General features: G+C 54.7%; 1 protein-coding gene across 1 annotated transcript in view; it reads right to left on the reverse strand.

Annotated features, from left to right (window-relative positions):
• Nucleotides 1–10,331, reverse strand: part of LOC104625621 (LIM homeobox transcription factor 1-alpha-like) — a gene marked incomplete at its 5' end in the record, with an annotated part of 21,053 nt that extends 10,722 nt beyond the window's left edge. The window contains one exon of the mRNA XM_010293290.1: nucleotides 10,145–10,331. Within this exon, the coding sequence (XP_010291592.1) occupies nucleotides 10,145–10,331 (187 nt within the window). The remainder of the gene's footprint in view (nucleotides 1–10,144) is intronic.
• Nucleotides 10,332–13,818: the final 3,487 nt, after the last annotated feature.

Here is a 13,818-nt window from a genome sequence, read left to right on the forward strand (position 1 = left end):
ATCCCATCCTAACGTGGCAACGGAAGCCAACTTTCCTGGCAAAATGCCCCCAGTAACCTCCGAAGGGTTTCAGAGCTCTGCACCCTGGGGCCGAGTTGGGCATCACGGGGTGAGAACCTGGAGATAGGTAACTGGCAGTTAGCAACTGCAGTCCCTGTCCGTGCCCTGCTAGACCTTTTGGGTAGCTCTGGGCATATCCTCTCCCTGCTGTGGTTCCCTTTCTGGATTAGGAATAACAGAGCATCCCCACCGCAAGGGCTGAGAAGAAGTCTTCCTTTGAAGTCCATTAAAGGAAGACTCATTTTAGAAAGAGCTAAAATGCTTATACAAAAAAACCACGGCCCAAGAGATGGCCAGGACAAGATTTCAGCACAAAACGAAGCCTGTGTTAAGGATTGAGAAAAGGTACACTTCTACTAACAGTGACCTTAGGGAAAAAAATGAACGTAAAATTGCCTTAATGAGTGATCTACTACAGAGAGCACGCCAAGGTGACACAGGCAGCTTCTGCGTTCCTCTGTGTGGATGCTCTTAAGGCAGATAGCAGTTAAATATAATCCAGAATTTAAAAATCTAAAGAGATTTTTTAAATGGTGAAAGCTGTTAAGCTGTCATGTAATAGGAACCCACCTGTTTAACTCGAGAAACTGGCTGAGTTAACAGTGAGGGAGATCTCCATGTACAGACCGGCCTGACCTGTGATGGAGGGGGCAGGAATAAAGAGAAGGGAAGTTAAAGGCTTTGAGAAGAAAGAAAAGGACAGGGAAAAAAAAGCAAGCCAAAGCCTCAGGGACCAGGTCACAAACTGCAGCGTAGACTTTCCTAGTCCACAAAGCCACTGGCAGGTTGTGGCTGCGCTTCCAAGACTAACCGCTTCTCCTCTGGGATTAGTGGTTTGAGCCTGAGTCTAGTTTAACGGGGCAGCTTCCATTTTGGCAGTAGCCTAGCGAAGGCTGCATGGTCGTGCACAAGCTCATTAAACGGGTGCAGTGCTGCGTTGCTGCTCATTTCTCTGCTTAAACTGCGGCCCTAAATTTGCCGTAGCACTGAAAGTGAACTACCCTGCTATTGGGATTAACGTAACCAGTTTAAAAGCATATTGGTAATTAAACTTGTGCACCTTTTTTTTACAGGCCAGCCTTCTTTCTAGCTTCACCTTTCTCCTGGCACCAGCGAAACCACATCCAGGAATCAGGAAAGGGATTTGGGATGGTGCTTCTCCATGCAAGGCTGACCATCTCTGATATTACCGCGGCTGTATCAGCAAGACCTCAATAATGGAAAAAAAAAAGTGTGAGCAGTCAAAGGTGTGTGAAGCTGCCACCAAGATAGTTAGGATAAACTGTAATTAACCAAATTTAAGCTTAATTGCATTAAGGGGGAGGGGGAAATGAAAGCTGGAAGCAGATTATGGATCTGACTTATAATTCAATTTGTGCAACAGCTAGGAAAGAAGGGGCTACATTCTCCAGCAGCGTGTTAGCAACGCAGGAGGCGGGGAGCTACTCTAAAGACGATCGGTGAGCAGAAACAGCAGAGGGAAAGAAAGGGAGGATTGGGAAGCAGAAGGTAGGAAAACACCTTGGGAGGAACTAGGGAGAAAGAGCAACTTAAGTCATCCCAGAGGACTGGGAGGATGGGTCGGAGGATCTTGTTTTCAGGGTACTGTGTGACACCGAAAACACTCGCTCAACACTGCCAGCTGTCACCCTTGTTTCTTTAGCATCTGGTTTCACACAGACTTCTCAAAGAAGGGAATACAGGATGAAGAAACGGGGTGATAGATTGTAAGTGCTACACTTGCGGTGTTAGACAAATTTAGAAATAAAAGAAATGTGATAATACAGGGACGGTAGCACCTCTGTGTTTCATAAATCACTTTCCCTTAAATCCTTGCAATCAGTCACACCAGCCGTGGGCTCTCCACGTTAGCGCAAACTCTTTGCTGAGACCGAGTGCCTGTAAATACCTTCTAGTGCATCCTCTCTAGACCACTGCTGATTATAAGTGAGAAGAACAGGGTCTGGGCTCTCCTTGCCATGCTCCGGGAACCCCCCAGTCTGGGAGAAAACTGGTGTCTTGAAGCATTACAGTTCAGGGCTCCCCTTTGCCCGTCGGGTTGCTCGTGCTGCATGGGAACAGCTCCTGCCCACCTGCCTGCCTGCCTGCCTGCTGTTTCCAGCACTGCAGCCCCTGGCACTGCTGGAAGCTGGCTCTCAGGAGTTTATTTCTGGCACCTTTGCCTTCGCGGCTGCCCTCTGGTGGTCCCTGGTTCTGGACTGAGAGAGATGCTGCGTCCAGAAGCAGGCGCATGGTACAGCCTCCAACCTTTCGGCGCCTTCAAAACCACAAGTCTGTGTCCCAGAGCCATTCCTGGTGTGCTGCTTTAGGAGCTGACACTCAGAAAGTCAACAGAGCAGTGCGTCAGCTTTCCTGCAAATGAGCTGCAGCTCTCAGTGCCTGCACGTAACACCCAGTCCCCCCTGCACCACTTGTACCTGCTGCCAGGGACAAGCGCTCCTGCAGGCACTGAGAGGGAAACGGAGGTGCTGGGATGAGGGCAGCAGCAGCACCCAGAGCTCTAACCCTGCTCCTTGCCTGCCAGCCCAGCCCTGCAGCCGTCCCCACTCCTCGCCCAGACACTGCTTCTCTCAGGGTAGGAGCCCACAAGCCCAGCTGGAGTTGTGCTGGGTCTAAACCGAATTAATCTGAGGGAAACACTGCCAGCTGCCAGAATACGCTGTCAGAAATTGCCAGGTACTGCGTCCAGTGCAAACCCTCGCCCTTTCAGCCACTGCTGACCTGAGTGAAACGTCCCTCTTCCTTCCCCAGCCCAGAGACCCGTGGCCAACCCTAGAGCTTGGGGAGCTCTGCAAGCAAGACTGCAAGGCCGCGAGCACGGGCAGGTAGAGCTGCAGCACGTCTATCAGCGCCACGCTAATGAGCTCAGCCCCGAAGAGCACGGAGTCGAACCCTGTGCTGCTCTGAGACTGCTTGCCTGCTGGACCATGTCCACCTCCCCAAACCCAGGTGCCAGGTGGTAGCATCCTCGAAGGGCAGAAATATCTGCTTCGTGCCCGTAAAGTCACCTGCAACCTGAAAGGGATAAGAAACGTCTTTCACTGGAAATGCCGAGGATCCAAACCATTTACAACCACTCGATTGTTAAGGTACATCTGTGTCCTCTGGTTGGGGGGAGGTGACACCTTGAATTATAGTTGCTTACTTTGATACCTGAGTCTTTTTGGGTTCATATTTTCCTTTTCCTCATCAGGAGAGAAAGCAAATTATTTTTACAGGCAGGCATAGCTGACATTAGACTATGGCCACTGGGCTCCAGGAGCTGGGCGGTTACAAAAACTCTGCCCAGTAATAGTAAGAAAGTTGGTGACATGGGTCCAGGAGAGACTCAAAGCCATGGAACACAAAACATGGAAGGAAAAAAACAGCCCAAAAGAGAAAGACTATCTATCAGAGTAAATTACATTTAATTAAACTAGAAAAATAATGTGCCACGCACGGCAAAAAAGTTCTTCCTCCCCCATGTATTCCCCCCGTTAGAAAAACAACCCAACAGCGATGGGGAACAGACAGCACGTGGTGGCTGGTTTCTTAATCACGCTCAAGGCGCATCTGCATATTTCTTTCATTTCGCAGCGATTATAGAGTTAGTGTTTAATTTCCTGGGCCCTGTGAACAAACCAATGCAAGGGAACAGTGAGAACTGGGGTAGGAATAGCTTTGTGTAATTAACGTCATTAATCATCAGACGGGCTTCGCTCTCAGTGGGAGACGGGGCTCAACCACCCACCCGAGGAAGGAGGAAGCGTTTGGGATGGGGGAAAGGCGCAAGCTTTTGCGACTGGGTTGTTCGCCAAAGCTTTGAGGGACCGGTCCTGCTCCACGGCAGCAGTCACGCCGTGTCCAACAGAGGTGTAAAACTGCAAACCCACCGGGGCTGTCCTAAAAACAGGACACCAGGCTCCTTCCCAGGCTCAAGCTGCCCAAGTTCTGCACTCCTGAGGTCCCGCTGGTCCTCACCAGTGGAGCAGGGATGGCTGCAGTCACCTCCCCAGTTTGGAGGAGCAAAGTATCTCAAGATAACGGCTGTGGATGCTCCGTGGAGGACCAGCAATAAGCACAACTCGCCCTGCTAATGGGTGCTATCGAAGGGCGTCCAGGTTGGGTCCCATCACCCAGCCCGGAGGAGCTGGACGGACTTCCAGGCTATTTCCTTCCCACCTCCCTCGTCCCCTCGTCTCCCGTTGTGCTACTCGTGGAGGTACCCGCAGGGTCTGTTAGCCGAGCACGCGGGCTCCATTCATCACTGCCTTGTCAAGGGTCCTCATTATCTCATTTATTTGCTCACTTTTCAGAGCACTGTCACTTTTCATTACCTCCCTCCAGCCCGACGGAGAGGGAGGGCCGGGAGAAGACATGACTTGGGGGGACCCCGTTGCTCAGCAGACGGAGAAGCTGACTGTGGGGCGGGAGGGACGGATCCCCACCTGCTGCCTTCAGAGCAATGGGATCGGGATGCCCAGCGCGGTCGGGAGCAGCGGTGCTGGGTAAAGCAAGGCTGGATGGGCAACCAAAAGCCCCTTTTCTTAAAAAGTAGTAGTAGCTATCATCAGCTCTTGCAATCCATCATGTTTCGGCATTGTTTTGTCCTCGAGCCCGTGGTTTTTGGGTTATAAATACATCTCAAGCACCACTTTTTAATGTCCTAGGAAGCGCTCTGATAATTTCTGAGCCGACTATAACCAAATGTCTCAAACACGGCAAAGGGAAGGGAAGCTTTCATACTGAAAAGCCCCAAAAACCCCCACCACAAGGAAAAAAAAAAAGCAACAAATCCTTCTGGTTTCAACACCAATTTCATCATTTTTAGGGCCTGACTCCTGCTCCTGGAATGCAATGGGGTTTGTGCACAGCACCTGGGCTCGCTCTTGTCCAACGCCTGTCCCAGCTTCTCCTACCCAGGAGATCTTTGCTCAGAGGGGAGCCCTCCCACATGGTTTTAAACATTAACCAGCTCGCTCGGAAGAGTTGCCAAGGTGCTCGGTCTGGGTCAGTCCCTGATATTTGGGCAGGGAGGGTCGCTGCCTCGCTCCCTGCCTGTTCCGCGGGGAGGAGCAGGGCTGCTGGCCGCACCACGCTGCTTCTCTGGATGCGCAAGAGAGTTTTGGTCCCCTCTACCTTCCCTCCGCATCCTGGCCGTCTCCTGATCTTCAACCTGCTTGCTCCACCGGATGAAAAAAGTCAGCTCCTCTTTCCCATTTCTCAGGCAACTCCATTTGTGTCGCACTGCTCACCTCTCTGCTGGGCTTCTCCTAACCTGCGCAGCCCAGAAAATTGGCCAAAACAGTTAAAGGTCCCAACAGGTCAATGCTGGATGTCACCCCGGGGTACCCAAACAGCAACGTGCCGCTGCGCAGCGAACGCTCCAGTGTCGGGGCACTACTGCAAAGCCCAGGTTTCCCATTTCTGCTCTCTGAACACCCCTGCTCGACATGCAGGGGTAGCTGAGGTTCTCTGTGGTGGGTTTCAAAACGCAAATGAGCTGCTCTTGGTTCAGAAGGACCTCCCTGAACTTTGGCCAAGCAGCCCTTTTGGGAGCTTTCCAAACCCCCGTGGCTTAGGAATATTATCTCGACTGCAAGTTCCGCACATCTCACCCGGCAAGGATGAGAGCCGCCCCGAGAGGACCCCCGAATGGCCGCGGGCAGAGCCGGTGGCTGGGCTGTGCCGGTCAACCCCTCCTCAACCCTCTGGCTTCTGCAACCGGATGGAGCGACCACGGCCAGTCAGGCACGGACCGAGGACCGGGAGGGCACTCGGGGGACTCGGTCTGCGCTCAGCTGTGCCGGTCACGTGCCGGCAGCCGCTCGGCAATGGAGAAGCTGCGAGTCAGGTTCGAGCCGAGTTCACCCCGTATCTCTACAGAGGACGAGCAAATCATCTCCACATGGGCAAAAGGAGAGTGTGGAGGAGAGGGGGAAGGCTGCCAGCGCAAGGCTGCGGTTCAGATCCCTCTTGACAGCTCCCCGGCAGCCCCCACATCGCCTGTCATTCCACAAAACAAACTTCAAAGTAAACAAGGCGCCCAGGACCCAGCCGTTGCAGCCACTCTATCATCGTTCAGGAGTATTTTTCCTTCCCCCCCGCCTTCTCCTGGGCCATTGCATTTACACGAGCTGCCCGGAGCTGGATTTACAGGGCAGGTGCCTGCGCAAAGCGCAGGAGAGCTGGCTGGGCCCCAGGCAAAAGGGGAAGAGGAGAGTTTCACAAAAGCCTTCAGATTGTGGTTTTATATGATAGGGACTGCAGAACAACATCCATCTTCAGGCTTAACATTTCATCTCTAGATCAACAGTCCGTTCCTTCCCCCACGTTCAGCTGCAGCTGCTGGCTTATCTCTCCATTAAAGCATTTTCCTCTTATTGCGCAGTTTCACATGAGGAGGAATAAATGCCAGATGGGTCTCCCCTCCAGGTCACCATGCTGCAAGCCCCGGTCTACGCCGCAGCCCAGGGCGACACTGGATTCTGCAGTCAGGGATTCATCGCAGGCCAAAAACACGAACTTTGGAAAGTCAAGGCCAAGAATGAATACTCTGGGGGACAAGATTTCCAAACAGGAGGACTGAGAGTTTGCCTCCTTGGAAATTCCCATGCTGGAAGCACAAAGGTGCTGAGCGGAGACGCCTTAAAAAGTGCCTGAAGAACCAATTTTCAAAAGCACCTAAGGAGCTGGAGACCCCAAGGGGCGTTTTTGAAACCGGCCGAGATACTTTGGAGCGCAGGGGTGGGATGGAGCAGAGCGTGCCGGGGGCCTGCAGCCCTGCAGCTGCAGCTGAACGCAGCACAGGGCTAGGGAAAACACGGCGGCCACGCCATCCTGCCCAAAAAACAATAGCAAAAAAGCAGCGTTGGAGGCTGAGGTCTCCCCACGTGGAAATGCCGCCATCGGCCTCGGGTCAGGTACCCGGCTGCCTGGAGGAGGAGGTGATGGTCCTTGCAGACTGGTTTTGCAAACACCTTTTTATCTGGTTCCTCTTAACCACAAGCGGTCAAACTGCTGGAGCGACTGGCTCCTGTCTACCTGCCCAGCAGCCGCAGCCAAGACCTCGCCAAGGTTCACCTCCTTTGCTTCACAGCATGCCGGGACCCTCGCCCTTTGCAGGGATGCTGTGGGTGCTGCCGTGCTTACACAGCCTGTCCTTCCTTTCCACGTCAGGCTGTGGCCGTGCCTGCCCGGCTCCTTGTCCCTGCCTCTCCCAGCCACCCCGGGGAAGTGGGCAAGCCCTGGTATTTTTATTACCATTCCCAGTGCTGCCAAGCGCTTGCGTCAGTGGCCAGGAGGAGGCTGCGCTCCCTCTTACGGAGTGCAGGGAAGATAAGATTGGACCGCTACGTCTTCAGAGGATGCTGCCAAACTTCAGAGAATTGATGGAGCGTCTTCCCGGCAGCATCCTTGGATGTCTGTGTGTCACCAGCTCTTCCCAGCAGCACCAGCCGCAGGAGATCACAACCAGACAGGGGCTTGGAGGTCACAACCAGACACGGGCTGTCCAGGCAGCAGCACTCTGCACCCCCCACTAATATTTCGGTGGAAGTCCCAGTACGGGAAAGATGAGCCGGGAGGGAGCGTGTGGGAAGCAGTTTGTGCTGTGCCCACAGGAGATGCGTATTTGGCAAAGGAGGGGAACCGAGGAAGCATCACCGTCAGCGTGAGCCACCAATGGAGCCCGGTCCATCTCCTCGGTGCTTAGGGCCATGGCACAAATGGCATTGCCAGCAGCTTGGGTGACAAGCAGCGATGTCAGGGAGCTGCTGCGCTCTGAGGAGCTCCCTATCCCAGGGAGAGAGCGGCTCACGGCGTTTTCCGATGCGTCTGAAGTTTGCCGGCGTGTCACCGTGGTTATTTAGCAATCTTGCCAGAGGCCAAAGGAAAGGCAACAGCCTTCAAGCCATGCCCTGCCTTTGAGCCGTCCCCTGCCCTGCTGCAAGGCGGAGGGAACCAGCAGCCAGCGTGGAAGCAGCTCCGTTTTTTACAGCCACGATCAAAGCGCTCCGTGCCGAGAGATAACCTCCGGCAGGATCGACCCTGCCCCAGCTCCGTGGAGCGATGCCACTTGGTTGGTGCGTCCAGACAGGAGGCTGCGGTGCTGGCTCATCATTCAAAGTCCTGCTCGGAGGAGCAGACCCTGCACTCCCTTCAGGCTCTTCCAGCTTATCTCTTGTTCCCGACGTGCTGAAGGAAAGGGGGTGGCCAGCGGACGGACTCTCACCGCTCCAGCTCAGAACTGTCGGGGATCAGCCTTAGGGCGAAACGAGTGGCTTCTTGTGCCACATCACCCCCCAAAAAATGCCATCTGGGGCTCATGGTGGCTGCCAGGGGAAGGCAGAATTGGGGACACGAGGCTGTCCTTGGAGTCCCTTTCCCCGTCCTCCTGGACTCTTTTCCAGCAGCTGCTCTGCTGCAAGGTGCTTCCAGGCTGCAAAAATGCACAAAGAGGCTCCCTGGGCTTCCCGGTGCCCCTTGGAAAAGGCCATCACCAGCGTTTGAAGGAAAGCCAAGGGTGAAGGCTCCAGTTGTCAATCGGAGGGGGTCAGAGCGAAGGGGAGAGGATTCGCCTGTGGCCACCGAACCAGACGGTGGCAGAGAGAGGAGGTTTTCCGTCCCGTGTTCACCTCCCAGCGGTGTGAGAAATGCTAACAGAAGCACTCGGGCTGCTTTGTTAATAAAAGTGCATTTATGACCACTAAAGGCAAAAATCCTTCACCGCTTTGGTGCTGGGGCAGGGTGCCACCACGCCGCCAGCTAAGGTGCTGCTGAAATTCAGGGGCACGTCTCCAGCGCTGCAGGAGATGCTGCTCTTTGAGTTTTGCAGACAAGGCTGAGTTTGGGATAAATCTAAACCCCTGATTTTTCCCGAGGATTTCACACACAGCAATGGTTATATTTTATCAAATCACACAGTCCAGAGCAGAGCCCAGCAATATGCAGGGCAGCTGCTTCCCCAGCTCTCCGACAGCCCCTCCAGGTACCTGCCACGCTTTCGTTTTAGGGATGTCTCCTTCCGTATCACACCACCACAACCCAGCTTTCCGCTTACAAAAATGCCTTCAGCCCCTCCAGCTCCACAGGCCGCTTCCCTCTGTTCAGCTCTGCCTGGATTCACTCACACTCGGACACCTCCCTTGATCTACGCAATTAAAATTACACAACCACCAGAGGAGAGCAGCAGCCCTGTCTTCTCCTGGAAGCCCTAGCAAGGTGGTCAAAAGCAAATGATGTTGGACTAGATGATCCTCCAACTGAAATTATTCTATTCTATTCTATTCTATTCTATTCTATTCTATTCTATTCTATTCTATTCTATTCTATTCTATTCTATTCTATTCTATTCTATTCTATTCTATTCTATTCTATGTATTTGGTGGTGTGGACCCTCCTGAAGGCACCAGGTTGCCACCACCAGCAGAGCAGAGCCCAGCACCCTGGCCATGGCAAAGACAGGCACAGCCATGCAGCGTAACCACAGGCGTGGGCTCCCTTGCACCAAAAAGCGGGTGCCCCACCGCAAGAGCACACAGGGCTTGCTCGCAGCTCCCCGCGTAACGGCTACAGGACGGCGTGCCCGCTCCTGTCCTCATCTGATCTGTTCTTCACGCCGGGAGCAGGACCTTCACTGCAAAGCGAAGCTCCTCGGGTTAATTCTGCTGGCCCGCATGTCCCAGAAGGACAGGGCATGGGGTGCTGTCATCTCCTGGGCAGCCTTGGACATCCCTTGTTTCTTGAAAAAGCATCCCAACCACCAGCAGCTCGTCCTTTCTGCCTCTTCAGCCAACAGCTCATCCCTTCTTCCTTCTCGTCCCTGCCATGTCACCAGGTTAGATCAAAGCTAAAGACTTCTGTCCCTCTATTTGCACAGCATTCCTTTGCAGGACACCTCTGCGGTCCCGACTGATCATCTCACCTGGTGCTCACCAGCCTACGTGACACCGACACCACGATGCCCTTTCCCAGCCCACCCGTCCAGAACCCCACCTCGCGACTGAACCCACCCTGCCTCCAACACGGTCAAAACAGAGCCGAGAGGAAAGGAAAAGTTGGAGAAAACCGGAAAAGCACTTACTTCTCGTAGTCGTGTTTGCAGTAGAGCTGCCGGTTGCGACAGTAGCAGGTCCCGGAGAGCGGCTGCAGGCAGACGGCGCATTTCACGCAGCCTTCGTGCCAGGAGCGCTCGTTGACTCGCAGGAGGAACCGGTCGGAGATGGGGGTGTCGCAGCCGGCGCACACCTCCCGCATCTTGGAATCTGAACCTGGGCAGCAGGGAAAAGACGGCGTGAGGATGAGTTTTCCTTTGCCGGGGGGGATCGTGCTCTGCCTTTTGGGAGGGTGATGCTTAGCCTCAGATAACTCCTTGCAATCATCTACTGTTGGTTTTTGCCTTTTTTTTTTTAAGCCATGGGGTGTTGGTGTAGGAGAGGGAGCAGGGAGGCTCAGCATGCAGGTTTTTTGTGGCAACCTTGAAAATAAATGTCAAAGTTGGCTCTGCAAAAGCAGCAGGTTCTGGGTTTCTCTGCAGGTGGTAAATTCCTGGTGAACCCCAAGCCCACGGCTCTGGCACTGTATAAATGGCAGAGGACAAGGAGAACACATATTTGTGAACCAGCGAGCAAATATATCCTGTGTCTCAACAGGAGGCTGCGGGTGCTGAGCTGGTTGGAAACCTTGGTCCAGGTTGGAAACCCGTGTCTGAATTTTGTCCAGTTTCACCCCAGATTTGGCGCCAAGAGCTGCTTAAAAAAGCTCCAGAGCTTTGGGATTTTTTTCCTCCTGAGTGTTATCAACATGTAAATCTATGGCTGCTCTTCAAAGGCTTCGTCCTGTTAACTTCAAGGTAAAGGAGTGAGTAATAAATACGCTATCTGGTGCGCTGGATCTGGGTTGCAGGCTGAGCCAGGCAGCGGCACCCTCTCCGATGTCCCCAGTCTCCACCCTGCCAAGCTCCTTGGGTTTTACGAGCCTTTATCTCTGTACTCTCCAGCTTCTCGATGCTGTTATCCTCCTGTAAGCTTGGAGATCCTGGGGTGACACCTGCCCAAGCCCCCTCAGACAGTTGAGGGGGACGATGGCATCCCATGGATGAAGCTTACGGCTGTTTTAAAAGGCGGTGAGCTGCCAAGGGCAACCAAGGTCTTCTGCTGCACCTTGGAGCAACACTAGGTGAGGGGGAACACTAAGCCCGGCTCTAATTTGGGCACTGTCCCAGGGCAAGGAGTCAAAGGCAACACGTAGCCGTGGCAAACAGCAGAAGACGCATTCCAGTGGAGAACCGCGCAACTCTGCGCAAGGCTGGGAGACACGGAGGAGCTCTGACCCGGCAGCATCTCCAGCCAAAGGGGATTTTCTGCTTCTCCAGGAACAGGCAGAGACTTTCCCATCCCTGCAGATTTTCTCTCCCAGGCTCTGGGAAGCAGCCCTTACACCTGACCACACTCCTCTGCTGATGAAATCCTGGCCAGGACCCTGAATCAGCCCCTCAGCAACTTGCTTTCCAGCTCCTGGGGACTCAGCAGGCTCAAACTGGTGGTAGGAGGACGGATGAGTGGAGCATGGAGCAGGCAGGACCACCACAGCGCAGGCAAAATACAGGCAGCCAGAAAGTATCCGCGAGCGGGAAGCTTTCTGAACACTTTTTCTGTCCAATTTGACCTACAGATGCTTTCCCAAAGTCCTGAAATCATAAGAAACCACAGCAGATTCTCTCTGCCTTGAAGGACACTGCTGTCATTACACCAACGCAAGAGGGACAGTGCGGGAAGCAAATTTGGCTAATTTGGGCTTTCTATGCGCCTGAAAATGGGGGTGTCTGGTGCAAAGGCACTTTCTACCCCACTTCATTGCGGTGCTTGGGTTTGGGTCCTGCATCTCCAGCATCCCAGCCGGCACCGTGGCCCGCGGAGCCTGCAGACGCGTGCCTGGGCGATGCCGCACGTTGCGGCAAGCCGAGTCCTTTGCAGCTCCCAGGCTCGGCACAGCTCGTTCGTTAAGTGCTGGGACCTGGAAATAGGGTGGCGGCATCAGCTGGAGAGGACCAGACCCTGAGAGCTCTCCTGCAGGTCGGGATCCGGCAGATCAGGGGTGGAAATGAGGATTTGAGCACAAGAAGAGGAAAAACGAATGTCTGCCGTGCTGCTGGAGGTGCCGGGGCAGCCGCACAGAAGTGCAGCTCTGTAATGCCGGGAGGGTGGCGTGGACGGCCCAGGCAAGAGCAACCGCGTCCCAGGGGCTGCGGGCACGTGCAGAGGTTCTCCGTGGATGCTTATCCCACGCTGAGCCTCCACTTCTCACTTTTGCCTCCGTTATCAACTTCTGGAGCCAAATATTTTCACCCTACTTGACTTTGACCCCATGGGCTGTGTGTCACCAGGGGATCAGCCAAACCTTCAGTGGGTTAGAGACATCTGGGACTAAAAATCCCCAGCTCCTCTTTAATTTAGGGGGAAAAAGCAGGGAATAATCTAACAGTAAATTAATCTGAGAGGGGATGGTTAAATTGCCAGGGAGCTCTGGGAATGTGGGATCAGTCTAAAAGGGAGAGACAGAAAACTTCAGCCCGGGGACGTTCGGCCCTCCCTCTCGCCCAGCGAGCGGGCAGGACGACGCCAGGGACTCGGGATGGTGGGAGGCAGCAGAATCCTGCCCGCTGCCTGCCCGTGTCGGGGCTCGGGCTGCACAGGCAGGGCCCGGAGCGGAGGATTTCTGCCCGGCAATAAGTCACACCCGAGTCTCGCTCGGCGCAAAGCCACGAACACGGTGATGCCATGACGCAGCGGGAGACGAGCGAGCGATCCTGAGCTCCAGGGGGAAGAGGGGATGTGAAAAATCCCGGGAAAACTGTCGGCTTGTCTGAATCCCACGGCAGCAAGCCAGGGAGAAAGAGGCAAAACTGAAAGTAAAGGAGATTCTGCCTTACGCTGCCCTAAAGACATCAGGCGTATAAAAACGCAACAGTTTGGCCGCGCAAATACGTTAAAGACGAGCGATCCCAACCCACCATGTTGTGGCTCTCTGCGAAAGGGAAAAGGGACAAAGAGGGGGACAGGACCCAGCACTGAGGTGGGGGGGAGGCAGCTCAGGTGCCTCTTCCCAGTGTTATCCAAAATTACCCCCCCACACCCAGGCCCTCCCACGGCACGTGAACTCCCCACCGGGTCTCCCGGGCAGGTACCCTCGCTGTAATTTAAAATTTGGGTCAGCAAAGCCGGTTGTCGCCCGTGGCCGGGGTGGCCGAGGGCCACGCGACCGCAGCCTGGCCCTGCACGGGGTGGTCCCTAAAATCAGCGAAGGGCCGGGATGAACTGAGGCTCCGAAGGGGCTCATCCCGGAGGTCGGGACGGACTATGGATGGATGCTGGCGGGGTCCCTGTCCCTTCCGGGCTCGGTGCCTTGCGCCTTGCTGCGGCCGGTGCTGTCTGCCGTTAAGGACAACCTCAGCCCACGGAGCCGCCGCCGCTTTGGGGTTGCAAGATGGCATTTTGCAGCGTGCCAACGTCTTTTGCCGTGGCTTTGGCTGCCTCAAAACTGGCAAACCTCAAGGCCGGGCTTAGCAAGGGGGGTGCTCCCTCTCCCCTGGTCACCCCCACAATCCAGGGGGGGAAGGAATCTTCTTCCCGCGTGGGGAATAAACGCCGCGGAGGCGCGGGGAACACCGCTGATGGCAGATGGGATGGTACGGTTGGGGGAAAACGGGCAGCGCAGGCAGGGCCGGCTGGTCCCGCTGCAACTTGCAGACACGCAGAG

This window comes from Phaethon lepturus, unplaced genomic scaffold (assembly GCF_000687285.1).
Source record: "Phaethon lepturus isolate BGI_N335 unplaced genomic scaffold, ASM68728v1 scaffold48268, whole genome shotgun sequence".
Lineage (NCBI taxonomy): Eukaryota > Metazoa > Chordata > Aves > Phaethontiformes > Phaethontidae > Phaethon > Phaethon lepturus.